This window comes from Ananas comosus, linkage group 6 (genome assembly GCF_001540865.1).
Source record: "Ananas comosus cultivar F153 linkage group 6, ASM154086v1, whole genome shotgun sequence".
Lineage (NCBI taxonomy): Eukaryota > Viridiplantae > Streptophyta > Magnoliopsida > Poales > Bromeliaceae > Ananas > Ananas comosus.
Window position 1 is genome coordinate 2,209,828 of NC_033626.1, and position 15,239 is coordinate 2,225,066.

The 15,239-nt window shown below is 34.0% G+C and overlaps 1 protein-coding gene across 1 annotated transcript in view; it reads right to left on the minus strand.

Moving 5' to 3' along the window:
• The window catches only part of LOC109712208 (mitochondrial adenine nucleotide transporter ADNT1-like), an 11,575-nt gene extending 4,514 nt beyond the window's left edge, over positions 1-7,061 (minus strand). The window contains exons 1-4 of the mRNA XM_020235649.1: positions 6,455-7,061; positions 5,624-5,800; positions 5,361-5,510; positions 4,620-4,721 (exon numbers count right to left, since the gene is read on the minus strand). Of these exons, the coding sequence (XP_020091238.1) occupies positions 4,620-4,721; positions 5,361-5,510; positions 5,624-5,800; positions 6,455-6,757 (732 nt within the window). The 5' untranslated portion in view covers positions 6,758-7,061. The remainder of the gene's footprint in view (positions 1-4,619; positions 4,722-5,360; positions 5,511-5,623; positions 5,801-6,454) is intronic.

Consider the following 15,239-nt stretch of genomic DNA (forward strand, 5'->3'; position numbering starts at 1 on the left):
GATAGCACCAAGTGCTTGGTACTATTAATAGTATTCTAACCAGACTCCATATATATATATATATATAGGCTCCTATACTATCTATAGTACCGGGGCTCCGGTATTATAGTCTCATTTTCAACCATAGAATGTTTAAATCAACGATCCATACCATTAAAATTGATCTAAGGCATTTGAAGTTTTTAGAAATAAAATTTTAGATTTTTTCAACATAGTTTACTTTATGATCAAATAATTTCAAAATTGACAACTTTCAATGGCTAGTATGACGAGTTTGTAGTAGTTTAACAGTGAAGAATCTAAATTTATTCAAATTTTGATAGAAAATACTTTAAACAATCTAGATCAAGATCAACATCCTTGATCTTGAATTTAAAAGATCCTCAAATTTTAAAGATTGTTCAATTTCCACCATTCATTTTAACATGATTTACTTACTAAGTAAACAATGTCGAAAAAAATTAAAATTTTATTTTTAAGAACTTCATATACCCTAGATTATATTTAACGGTGTGGATCATTGATTTAAACATCCTAAAATCAAAAACAAAACTATAGTATCAGAGCTCCGGTACTATAGATAGTTTACTAGCCTAATTCTATATATATAGTAGGTCTTGCGTGCCATTAGGAGCACGGAGGCCTCCGTGCTCCTATGCCGTCTTCGATGATAGAGCTTCCGAATCAACAATCGGCCCCGTTAGACTTGATCTATCATATTTAAAGTATTTAGAAAATAAATTTTGTGAATTTTTTATATCATTTACCTAGCGATCGAAAGGGTTCAAAATCAATAAATTTTAATGGTTGATGTATAGCGTTTGTAAGTTTAACGGTGTAGAAGCATTCAAATTAGATAAAATTTTGATAAAAATTCTTTCTACTATTTACTGCAAGATCAATATCTCAAATCGAAAATTTTAGCGTTATATCACTATTTTTTGTGAGATTTTTATTTTCAGCCGTTGATTTTGAACTCTTTCGATTGCTAGGTAAATGATATCGAAAAATCGCAAAATTTATTTTCTAGATACTTCAAATACGCTAGATCAAGTCTAATGGAGCCGATCGTCGATTCGAAAACTCCATCATCGAAAACGGCTTGGGAGCACNGTTCTTGACCCAAAGAAGTGGTGGGTCATCCATGGTGCGGCAGCATCTATGCTCCAAAATTTAGCCCTAAAGTTATTTGGCCAACCTTGCTCCTCTTCATGTTGCAAGCGGAATTGGAGTACCTACTCATTCATTCACTCCATGAAGAGGAATAAGATTACGCCACAACGAGCCGAAGATTTAGTATATGTACATACTAATCTTCGCCTTTTATCAAGGAGGGCTCCAAAATATATAAAAGGAGAGACCAAGATGTGGGATGTTGGAGAAGATTCTTTCGACTCATTTGATAGTGTTGGTCTTCTTGAAATTGCAAATCTTTCACTTGATGAGCCGGATTTGGAGAGTGTGGTATTTATTGATGATTCAAATGAGAATGAAACTGAACCAAATTGAAGTCTTTTGATGAAAACCCTCTCCTTTTCTTTTTGTTGTTTTGGATGTGAACTATGCATGTATGTAAGTCATACGATGTAAAGATGAATATCATGATGTTTTGTGGTCAGTGAATGATTGAATGAAAATACTATATTTGTTTTACTTTTACTCATTTGTTTATTTTTTATATTTCAATACGTCGTGACATATTATCAATGTAAATTTATTATACATATTAAAATAATATTTTATTTAAATACTCCCGGCGTATCGTATCCTAGAGTTTTGGGACAATGCCGTATCGCCGTGTCCGTATCGTGTCGTATCCGTATCTCCGTATCCGTATCCGTGCAACATAGATTATATAGTTCTATTTTTCATATGCATTGAAAATTTTCTATATTTTTGAATTTTAACGAATCCAAAATTTAAATATATGTTTTAAACTACACGTATAGAAATTTTAATTCACGTTTAGCTCAAAATACAAAATTTAATCTTGATCCACTTTAATTAATATTTTCAATTATTAAATAAAATTTAATGTCCAAAAATTATATTTAATTCACGATGTAAACTCAAATTTTAACTTTAATTTAAAAAATCATAAATTTAATTTTAAATTTATATAATTAAATTTTAACTTTGAATTTCAAATGAAAGAAATCAAATAATATTAAAATTAGATATATATACTTGTAATTAAATTTAAATTTGATTATTGTTGCAATCTATAAAAAGTTAATATAATAACTAAATATTAGTAGATAGAATTAAGATAATCTTCAATTTCACTGTAAAAGGAAAAGATACTGAATGATATAAAAATATTTAATACAAAAAAAATATTATTTGTTAGAGAGAAAGAGAAATTAAAAGTTTGTTTCATTACGTATCAATTCCCACCGGTTCCTATTCTTATCTTTATATTTATATTCTTATCTTTGTACTTTTTAAAATAGGTCTGTAAACAGACCGAAATTTGAAATACGTACATTTACATATATTTTTTGTGTATATATGTGTGTATACATATGTATATATGTATATGTATATGTATACATATACACTTATACATATATATAAATATATATACATACATACATGTACATATACATGTATATATGTGATGTTTGTATTTTTCTGTAGCTTCGGATTATTATGTTGTTTTGATTTTTCTGCTTATATCATTTCAAAAGAAATTTCCTATTAATTTATGAAGGAATTTATAATATTTTTTGGCTTTTAAATTATTGCAGAACTCAATCCACATCCACAAGAAGGCCAATCTATTCTATACAAATATCGACACTTGCATATGCGCCAAGAAAGAAAATCTACTAAGGCACTCTTATATACTTCAACATGTTAGCCAGAATTAAATTTCTATTGGTTTAGAATTTTAAAAAAGGTTTTTCGAAGCTATGTGTTTAGTTTTCTAAGTTATTAAATAATATGCATTTTATTTTTATATTTTATGCTACGCGCATTGCACGTGCACTTAGCCATATATATATATATATATAGGCTGGAATACTATCAATAGCACCAAGCTATTGGTGCTATTAGTTTTTTAGCCCTTGGATTGAGAAATGTGCGGTTAGGATGTTGTGGGCCCCCTAGGGTTGAGTGGTTGGTTGATTGAATAGTATAATTTAACGGGTAAAAATAATCAAAGGGTTAAACCTAACGGTGAAAAACTCGATAGCACCATGCCCTTGGTACTATCGATAGTATCCCAGCCATACTATATATATATATATATATATATATATATATAGGGAGAGAGAGGGAGAGAGAGAGAGAGAGAGAGAGAGAGAGAACTAGGCTATTATACTATTAACAGTACCAAGTCATTGGTGCTATTAGGCTTTCGGCCCTTGGGTTAAGGGATATGCAGTTACGATGATAGTGGTCCCCCAGGTTTGAGCGGTTAGTTGGTTGAATAGTATGATCTAACGGGTGGAAATGGTCAAAGGGGTACATCTAACAGCGGGAAACTTGGTAGCACCAAGTATTTGGCGCTATTGATAGCATAGCCAGTATATATATGCATATATATGCATATATATACATATATATGCATATATATATATATATATATAGTTGAGCTAGAATACTATCGATAGCAAACGGGCTCCGTTGCCACCCATTTGTTTTCGATGATAGAGCCTCCAAATCGACGATCGGCGCCGTTGAACATGATCTATACAACTTGAAGTGTTTAGAAATCAAATTTCAAATCTTTTCGACATCATTTGCCTAATAATCAAAGGGTTTCAAAATTTGTAATTTTAATGGTCGATATGAGGTGTTTTCTCGTTTAACGGCGTAAAGATATCCAAATCAATTGAATTTTTGTTAGAAAATTCTTTAAACTATTTAAAACAAGATCTATACTCTTGATCTTGACTACAAGAGTCCTATCATCATTTTTTAAAGAATATTCATTTTCAGCCGTTCATTTTTTAGTCCACTCGATGGATAAGAGAATAATATCGAAAATGTATGAAATTTGATTTCTAAACACTTCAAGTGGTATAGATCATATTTAACGGTGCCGATCGTCGATTTGGAGGCTCCATCATCGAAAATAAATGGGTGGCAACGGAGCCCGTTTGCTACCGATAGTATTCTAACTCAACTCTCTCTCTCTCTCTCTCTCTCTCTTCTCTCTCTCTCTCTATTATATATATATATATATATATATATGTATATAGACTAGGCTGGATACTATCAATAGCACCAAGCATTTGGTGCTATTAGGTTTTAGGCCTTAGATTAAAAAATGTACGGTTAGAATGATGTGGGCCCCCTAGGGTTTGAATGAGTTGTTGGTTTAATTAGTATAATCTAACGGAGTGAAAATAGTCAAAAGTCGTTAAATCTAACGGCAGAAAACTTGTAACACCAAATGCATGGATCTATCGATAGTATCCGCGCGGTACTCATTTATATATATATATATATATATATATATATATATATATATATATAGATATATATGTGTGTGTGTGTGTGTGTGTGTGTGTGTATGAGAGAACTTAACTGCATGTTTTAAATTTACATGTAAATAGATAATTCTGTAGTGTTCTACATGAAAACATAACAAAACAATGTAAACTTACCAACAATGTAGCTCCAAGACCCTTGTATAATCCTCTAACACCCTCATCTCTGCAAATCGCATAAAGTGCATGGGATATGCCTCTGTAATACATAGTGTTTGTCTACAAAATTTTAAATAATACAAGTCACAAAAAATTAAGCAAGACATCCTACAACTCCATGTCCAATTATAAAATGAAAATGCAAAGAGGATAAAGAAACATGGAAACTACTTGAAGAGCAAGCATTGTAGAAATGAAAAATAGGCAAGCCATACTTCTCAGTACAAAGTAAAGAATAAAATCCAACTCCAACTGAAGGGAGGGATAAGGCAAGTGATCTTTGATGGCATATAATAATTTAAAAATACACTATCCTGGACCTAGCACAAGACTCTGAACTTACGTGATGCACATACCTCAACTTACAAAGCCCCACTCAACTCATGACTACTAAGATGTTTTAGCTGCCTCAACTCAAGCATGAGGCCAGAAAAAGCCACTAGAGAAAATAGCAAAAGTTCAAGCCTCTCAAATAACCTTCTTGTAGCACATATTCCTAGAACTCGAATATGGAAGAAGAGAATCTTATATGAAGAGAAAAATGAAAGGAAAGAGCAAGGGCAGAGCAAAAATGCATTTAAACTTTTTCACTCCACTATCATGGCCAATAGAATAGATAAACTCTATGCCACTTGATGTAGTGTAGAATTGAAACTACCCGAGCAACTAGCCCTTGATGTAGTATAGAATTGAAACTACCTGAGCAGCTAGACGAGTTCTAACAAGGTCCAATGGATAAGTCATAGATGCGGCTGTTATTCCTGCCAAACCGCCACCAAGCAATCTCACACATATATCCGCACTGGCATACTCTCTATGCCTATCTAGACCAGGAACCAATTGTAGTAACTGCAACAAAAATACAATAACCAAACCCAAATCAAAATGTACATACAATACAACAAATAGGAACCATGAAAGCTGATGGATACAATACGTTTCAGATGTAATTTCAAACTTACATGTTTGTAGCGTTCGTACGTGTAAAAACTAATAGAGGAATAAGGTAGTCGATGTGCAATAGTCACTAAATTCCCCTTCCAAAATGCCCTGAACCCTTCTTCACGAACAATGCGCGAAGCTTCATGCCACATGCTAGCCTTTCTTAGGGTTGCAACATCAGAGTGCATGCCTTGCACCTATACAAGTAAGATACCATAAGATTCTCTAAAAAGGCAAGCATTTATCTGTAATCCATCGGCATCCTCTGGCTCAATTCCAATGCACCAATTATGAAAAGAGGCAAAAATATAGAGAGGCCCCATCACCTCTCAACCACTTTGAAATAAACCCCTCAGTTTTTGGTTTTTTTTTTTTTCCCATTTCATTGGCAACCTCTCAAATTTTGAATCTCTTAATTTAGGTTATTTCCATCAATTGCATTAGAGATTTTTGTTCAATTCAGCGTGATCCTATTAACTTTGATTGTTTAGAACATTTTTTCTGCAGCGGAACTGCGAACATCGTTAACTATGAACAAGTAATAGCTGATGGAGCCGTTGATTTTTGAACCAATCCTCAATTCCATTCAGGAAAACAGGTCTTCTTTCGTCTTTTTTTTTTGTTTTTAATCAAAACAACTACAAGATGAGGGGGTGCTAGTGAAAAGTAAGAAAGTTGGGCGCCTTGTTTACAACTGGCCTATAGTTGAGGGGGCCTCCATACAATTCCACCCATGAAAAATGAAAACTCTAGTAAAACTTGAACTAAAACGACAACAAAACGTTTAAAGAGCTTCTTTTTTTCGGATTGAGATAACGCTGTGAGAGAGAGAGAGGGAGAGAGAGAGGTACCTGGAAAAGGATGGTGAGACGCGCGAGCGGGGCGGTGCAGGTCTTGCTAACGGCTCCGGCGACCCCTCCGGCGACGAGGTGCGCCACCGACCCGATCTGCGGCTGCTGCTGAAGCTGCTGCTGCTGCTGCTGCTGCTGCTGCTGCTGCTGCCGACCCTTCGAGAACCGCCACGCCTCGCCCTCCACGGCGACGCCTCCGCCCCCGCCGCCGCCTCCCCCGCCGCCGCCGCCGTGACCGGCCGCGAGGGCCCTCTGGCCTCCGCCCTCCACCACCATGCCCACCCTCCTCGCCTCCGTCTGCATATCCTCCCTCCGCGACCCTCGGATCGGAGGAGGCCCTAAGCCGAAACCCTAGAGATCGATCAAGCCGCCGCTGCCCGCATGGACAAACCCTAGGATCGTGAGCGCAAACCCTAACAGAGAGAGTAAACCCTATGTCCCGCCTCGAGGGTTTAACTTTTCCTCTTCGGTTTTTTCCCTTCGTTAGGAAGAGCAGGGCGAAGGGGCGACCTTGGGCGTTTTCGAAATCTCTCGCTTGGGTTCTTTTTTCCGATTTCGCTTTCGTCGCGTTACGACGTACTCTAGAAACGTTGTAACTATACCGCCACCTAACTTTTTTTTTTTTTTTTTTTTTTGCATTTGGCGCCATAAAAAAAATTTATTTTAAAAATAACCGCAGTAAATTTATATTTATAAAAATAGCTCTATTCCTGCCACGCAGATACCACGTCAGGGCACGTGAGCGAAGCTGGGGCCGGTTTGTTAAGTTGAACACGGTGAATCATTCACCGTGTTGAATGGTTCACCGTGTTTGAGAAAAATATAGTATATATGTATTGTATTGCGAAAAAATATAAGTATTGAAAAGAGGGAAGGAGAAGAATATAAATATAGAACACGATAAACCATTTACCATATTCAAACACGATGAATGGTTCATCGTGTTCAACTTAAAACCATGGCGCCTACGTAGGGGGATATGGCGAAATTTGCAATTATAAATTTGATGGGACTATTTGTAAAAAAATATATTTTGAGGGAGCCAAATGCAAAAAAAAAGCCCAAAATTTTAATAATTGATATACAATATTTCAAATTTGAATCCTAATTAATTCACATTTTTAACTAAATTTATTTTTAAAAAAATAAATAAAGTAAATAGCATGCTATTTTTCTCTCAAGATTTTTTTTTTAATTAATACTTTTTCAGACTTTATTTGACATTGTTGATTTATTGTCATTTTTAATTTTTTAACACAAACTTTACATAATTATTAATTAGATAAGCCAGTAGATTATTTTTTAAAAAAACAATAGTTACCGTGTAATATAACCCCACTAATTAAAGATAGGATTTTTATGTGTACTAAAAAAATGAAATTCTAAAACTGATTAAAGATTAATTTTGAACCGTTGATTTGTAAAGAATAATTATAAGTTTGGCCTTTCAAAAAATTAGCTAATCAAATCGAATAAGATATACATCTTGATATTTTGTATATATTAAAGATACTGATATGGTTAACCTACTATGAACACCCCTACCTTAGAGTTGCCTTTTTGAAAAAGAAAAAAAAACCCAAGAAAAGAAAACTTTCAAATCTAATTCTCAAACTTATCATACAAATATTTGAAATGCAAAAGTAGCAAGCAATTTACGAAGCACTTTTTATTCTTCAATATAAAAATTTTATTTAACAAAAAAAAGCCACAGTATTAAATAATTTAACAATTCTAATTACTTTGTAACAAATAAGATTAGAATAATCAACAACTTACACGTGAATAGAACTATTAAATTCAACAAACCTTTATGCTTATTTAATTAACTAGTGAATGAACTATAAAATAAGTTCAAAAGCTATGGTGACGTTGATTAAGGGAGTACATACGTAATGCCCACAGTTGAGAGGTCTCTCCGTACATTCATTTTTATATAGTAAAAATAAAAAAAAAACGGGGATTTTTTTACAAATAGCCCCCTCACAAATGTTTATTTTAAAATTGGTCTTGTCAAAATTTAATTTGTAAAAATGGCCCTGATTCTGCCACGCAAGCGCCACGTAAGCGCCACACGGGCGGGACTGGGCCAGGTGTTTAAGTTGAACACGGTGAACCATTTACCGTGTCCAATACAAATGGGTATTTGTATTAGACACGGTGAATGATTCACCATGTCCAATATAAATAGGTATTTGTATTGGATATGGTGAATGATTCACCGTGTCCAATACAACTATTTAGGCCTTGGCCCTTTTTTGGCTAAGTGGGTATTTGTATTGGACACGGTGAATGATTCACCGTGTTCAACTTTACCCCCACCCCGCCCGCGTGGCGCTGACGTGGCGCCCATGTGACAGAAATAGGACTATTTTTGTAATTTAAATTTTGATACGGTCATTTTTGAAATAAAATTTTCTTATAAGGCTATTTGCAAAAACACCCCAAAAAAACGTGTTTGGACCGTTTTATGTGAGGGTGCGTTTTTTCTACGAGGGGGAGCACGGGAACGGGGCCTGTGTGGAGAAAACCCAAGCCACGGCTAAAGCTGCTAATACCATCCGTACAGCGAAGAAGACAGCACGTGACCGGAGAATCCGCGGGCGGCAAAAGAGGGGATTTGGATTTCGGCTGGTCCGACCTCTTTCGAATATTCTTGATCCAGAAATACCAACTAGGGTTGGAAACGAGCCGAGCTCGAGCGAGCTTATGTCAGCTCAAATTCGGCTTGAAATTAATTTCGAGCCTAAATTTAGGCTCAAGCTCGGCTTGAAATTAATTCGAGCCGAGCTCGAGCGAGCCTAATTTCGAGTCGAGCCGAGCTCGAGCTCTAAACGAGCCGATTGAAATCTCGAATTTATATATCAATAGTTTAATTTTTATAGACATTACCTATAATTTGTGCAATATGTTCAAAGTTCAAAATACAAAATAATTGTAAGAAATGTGAGCTAGGGTGACTGCCTGACTGGGCGAGGGTCAAGAGAGAGATGAGAGAGAGAGAAGGGAAAAAATTAGAGATTTTGAAAATTGAATGTTATCATGTTTTAGGGTTATGTGCAACAATGAAAGTCTGAAGAGGAGAGTGTGTTATGTAAAATTTAGAGTTTGCTCAATTGCACGGTTGTACTTGTTGGGTTTATTTTATGGCCAACATAATGGCCAAAATAATAAGCAATATATATAATTAAAATACATTATATTTATAAATATTATATATATATATATATAGTATATATTATATTATTATATTTCGAAGTTTCGAGTTTTCGAGGCCTAATTCGAACGAGCGAGTAATATTCAAGCTCGGCTTGAAATGAATTTCGAGCCTTTTATTTTGTTCAAGCTCGCTCATTTAATTTCGAGTCGAGTCCGAGCGAGGGAATATAACCGAACACCGAGTCGAACGCGAGCCGGCTCGTCGTTTGCTAGCCTAATACAACAGATTTAAATGTCAGGTCAAGTGGGCGGGTTCAACCAATCCATCGTAGATTTCGTCCATAAATTATATTTATTTTATTTTTAAATTAAATAGATATTAAATAAAATAAAATATTTTTGGATCAGTCGAATCAATAATTTCACTATCGAATCAGCGAATCAGTCCGATTTTAATCAAACGGCTGAACTTTTTTAATCAAAGTCATATAAAAATGCATGTATATATATTTTTATAATAAAATTAAAAAATAATAATTAAATATTTATTACATCGTACTTAAGTCACTAGTTCAACCAATGGTTAATCCACTAGCTGAATCAGTAACCCTTAATACAAGAACTTTCTTCGGTCTATTTTTGATCCACTTTTTGAAACATTGAGAAATACTACCTATACATTTTAAAAGGGATGTACATCTTATGCTATATCATTCTAGGATTTAGATTTATATTTTCGAATAAAATAATAATTGGTGATATTAGTATATCTATACAATTGATTTATTTTCTAACTTTAATTTGCCCCCGAGTATGTTTTTTATATTTTCAATTTAGTTATGATCCGGAAGCTAGATTCCTTCTTGAATTCCTATGACTTATAGGGCATGTTTGTTTCAACGTAAGTAGATTTGGGGTGGAAGTGGACTTTGAGTTGAAATGGAGTTGGGGTGAAAATTAGTTCACTTCTGCTGTTTGTTTCTAACTGTGGAAGTGCAGTTCTGCAAGTTCTGTTGTTTGTTTGGTAGGAAGTAGATGACGTAAAAAGTGTAGCTCTCCACCCCCGGTATACTTACCTTTAAAGTGATATTATTGTCTATTTTGTAACTTATAGTGAATAATAAATTATAATAAATAAAATTAATATAATTATATATGTATATAATTATATATATGTATAATTATAAAATAAAATTTTTAAAAATTATATTATTTGTTTGCATATAAATTATAATAATGCAACAAATAAAATTCTAAAGTTAAAAAATTATTAACATTTAACAAATTCATTTTTCATCATTTTCTAAATGTACAAATTAAACAAAAAATATATTAAAGCTTACCTAATCAAATTTGATCATATTTTAGAAGAGGTAACCCTAACACATTAATCCATTCTTGCCTTTTTTTCACTTCACCGGAATTGACTTCGCCCCATGGGAGGGCGAAGTCAAGTTCATTATTTTAGGTAAACTGGACTTTCGGGCGTAATAAAATTACGGTGAACCAAACAACGGAAGTGGTCAATTTTCACCGAAAATCACTTCCCCCATCCCACTTCCACCCCACTTCCCTCGAAACAAACAGGCCCTATAGAGTTAACACTTTTCATGTGTTTTATAATATACATATTTTCTTTTAATGTGTACTTAAAATTTAGAAATTTGAATTAATTCTAAAATTTAGCAATACAGGTATACCGGCGTAAATATTATTCATGTGTTTCATAACATACCAATTTTCTTTTAATGTGTACCCAAAATTTAAAAATTTGAATTAAATCTAAAGTTTGAATTAATAAATTCAGATTTAAATTTATGAATAAAGTTTAAAATTTGAAGTTAATTTTAAATCCATATTTAAATACAAATAGTTACTGGAGACATAGATTTATTTACAATCAATCTATCTTCCAAACTTAATTTATTTCCAAATTAGTTAATTATTTTCAATTTGCATCGGTCTATTGATAGACCCAAATTTTAAAATTTTAAATTAATTTTAAATTTGTATTTAAATAGTATTTTTAAATATTATATGCTAAAAATGGTCTGTCAATATATCTAAATTCTAAATCAAATTAAGTAAATATAAGTTTTCAAGTTTTATTTTTTATAATATAAAATAAATTATAAGGACATGATCCGCTAGTAATAACAACTCAACACTTCTAATTGTGATGTGACTTGTGAGACCCGTCTCACACTTCGGCCTAAAATACTTAAACATAAATATCGAAATTAATAAAAATCAATCATAAATAAAACCAAAAAAAAAAAATACACAGACAAAACATAAAAAGATTAAACAAAAAAAAAATCGAGCCCAAGTTATATGTGCCTGAAATTTTGCAGAAAAGTCCACCAGCAGTTGAAAATTCTAATTTAATTAATCCATTTCTGATTTACCAGCTCACTTGAGAGCTCGCAAGAAGTTATATTAGGCTCAAATTCGAGACCTAAAGTCGTGACATTTGATCATCACCATAATTTTAAATTTCAAATTGAAATAATTTTCACATTGTTGAGCCAATTAGACGCAGACAGGTGGTACGCCGGTATTCCATTCAAAAGCATCAATCTTACTGTACACCAGGAGCACTGGAAAGGTTTAAAGAACAAACCGTCGCGCCAATTAAGGGAGGTTACAGTAACCGCAAGCAGTTGCAAGCGATTCCGATCGGCTGAAAGTGGGCTGAAAGTGGCTCGAAAAATCAGGAGCAGTGGCCGATCATGCATAGATAATAACTAATCACAAGGGGCGAACTATAAATAGGTCAATAACGCCCTTAAAAGGGGTCTTTTCTAAGGCTGGCAAATGAGCGAGCCGGCTCGCGTTCGACTCGATATTTGTCTCGCTCGAGCTCGACTCGAAATTAAATGAGTCGAGCTTGAACAAAAAAAAGGCTCGAATCATTTCAAACCAAGCTTGAGTATTACTCGGCTCGTTTGAATTAGGTTCGAAAAGCTCGAAAAGCTCGAATATATATATATATATAATAGAGCGACTATGCTATCAAAAGTATAGAGGATCTGGTGCTTTTGATTTTTTGATTCTTAGATCAACCCTTTTAATCATTTTTTATTTTTGGATTAATACTATTATTATCTTGTAGGGACTACTTAATCCTAGGGATATTATTTAATCCTAGGGAGGACCGCAATCATCCCAACCATACAATTCTTCGTCAAAGGGTCAAAAATTCGAAAACATCAAATCTTCTATATTTTCGATATCATAGTAGTTCTACACTATATATATATATATATATATATATATATATATATATTAAAAATATATAAATATATTATATTTAATTATATATAGGTGAGTGAAAATCTGAGTTTAGTTAAAATTTGGGCAATGTTGTTTGGCCCATAAAAACAAAACCAATAGAACAAGAAAGAGCAAAATTTCACTAAATTTATATATTTTCCTTTTCTTTCTTTCTTTCTTTCACAGGAGCTCTAAATTTTCAAATATGTTTTCTTTTTTCTTTTCTTGTCTTCTCACCCTAAGTGGCCAAGCCGGAAGCCTCCAAAGTTACCAAGTGCAGCGATATAACGCCGTTGCTACCTTGCTATTAATTGTATGCTTGAGAAATATACAGATATTTTTAAAGTAAAAATTATTATTCATATAAAATTTAATTTAGTTATATATGATTAGATAGTTTAACCAATATTTATCTATATAATTTATTTATTTTTGATTGCATAAATAAAATGAAATAATATGGAGATTGAAGGCAAAAGAAAAGGCATGTGAGGCGGAAAGATTAGATATTCAACTCATAAAATGTTTGTTTTTTTCATATTATAATACTATATTTCATATAATTATTTTGTACTTTGAACTATTTGACATATTTTTGTATCAAATTGTAAATAATGTTCTATACAAATTAAATTATTGATTGTATGATGTTGAGAATTTCAAGCGGCTCGTTTAGGGCTCGAGCTCGCTCGACTCGAAATTAGGCTCGCTCGAGCTCGGCTCGAATTAATTTCAATCCAAGCTTGAGCTTAAATTTAGGCTCGAAATTAATTTCAAGCCGAATTTGAGCCGAGGTAAGCTCGCTCGAGCTTGGCTCGTTTCCACTCCTAGTCTTTTCCTTATGAACAAAAGACCACCCTTATTTCCTCACAATTTCCTGCATTTTCTAGAAGTAGTCTACTTGTAATTCTTTCTTTCCCGCATTTACTGTTCTTTCTAGAAGTAGTTCATTAAGTAAATCAACCGAGTCTGCATGCTATCCGGCACACTCAACCCCTATACTTCTTACCAGTTAATATAAAGGCATTCGGCTCTTCAAGCCGACCAATTCTTGTGTTCTTTAGTCATTCGGCTCTTCGGCCGACTTCAATTCTTGCTTGGTCCGTACATTTGGCTCATCCAGCCGAACCGAATTTGCTATAGAGGTTTCGAACCCGGCTGATCTAATCCCTCATCAGCCGAATCGCTTGATCAATCGAATGGCACAAACTTCGAGGGTCACTATCTGAAGCCGTTTTTATCCCGACACGCTCCTCAAGGAGGATCTTTGACCGGGTCAAGGGTCAGGGAATTCGGCGACGCAATAATTTTTGGCACGCCCGGTGGGACGCATTTAGGGATGTAATGTGGGCCGTGCCGGGCTGGCACGGCCCACATTTTCCGGGCCAAATCAGGCCACTGGTCAGCCCGGCCCGACCCAGTTCTTAATCCGGGCTATGCCGTGCCGGCCCGTTTTCATGAAGTTGGAGGCCCGGCCTGGCCCCCTGGCCCGCCCAGCACGGGCCGTGCCGGGCCGGGCCGGGCTTCGCGCTAGCCTACCAGGCTACCAGGCGCCAGCCTTTCTTTTTTTTCTCCTTTCCACAGTTTTTTTTTTTCAGAAGTCTTTTTCAGAAGTTTTTTTCAGAAAAAAATATTTTTAATACTTTTTTTATTATTTGAAGAGAAATTGGTATTTAAAAAAAATAATTACAACAAATATATAAAGTTTGTATTAATCATATGATTCATATTACATAAAGGTTGTATTTTTAAAAAAAATTATTTTTTTAAGAAAAAGATTTTAAATTATAACTTTTTGACTCATAAATTTTAATTTACACAATTATACCCAACCTTCTAAAACTCATTTAAAAATTTTATAAAATTAAAAAATTAAAACATTTAAAATAAAATGGTATTGTTTATACAACCAATTAGCAAACAATAGAGAAAAAAAATTCAACATAATTTTTTTCTTCATTACATCATTCCTTCACTTAAAAAAAAAGACACAAGCTAAAAAGCGGTACCAAATAAAAAAAAAAGACACAACAACTAATAGGCAATAGCGAGGAGATCGGAACGATTGCACTCTAGCATGCCACAAGTGCATTTTTAGGTAGTTGATTCTGTTTCATTAAAGATGTAGATTCATGACCACCTTTATCTTGCATTCTTAATTCTGCAGCTCGCCAATCTTTTAAGCAGACTAAAACTTCGACCGCATCCTCCTTAAGACGGGTTCTATAATCATCCAAAATTCTTCCACCGGCACTAAAAGCAGATTCGGATGCCACTGTTGAAACCTGCACAGTTAGTAGATCACGTGCCATGGCAGAAAGCACAGGATATGTACTTTCATGTATTTTCC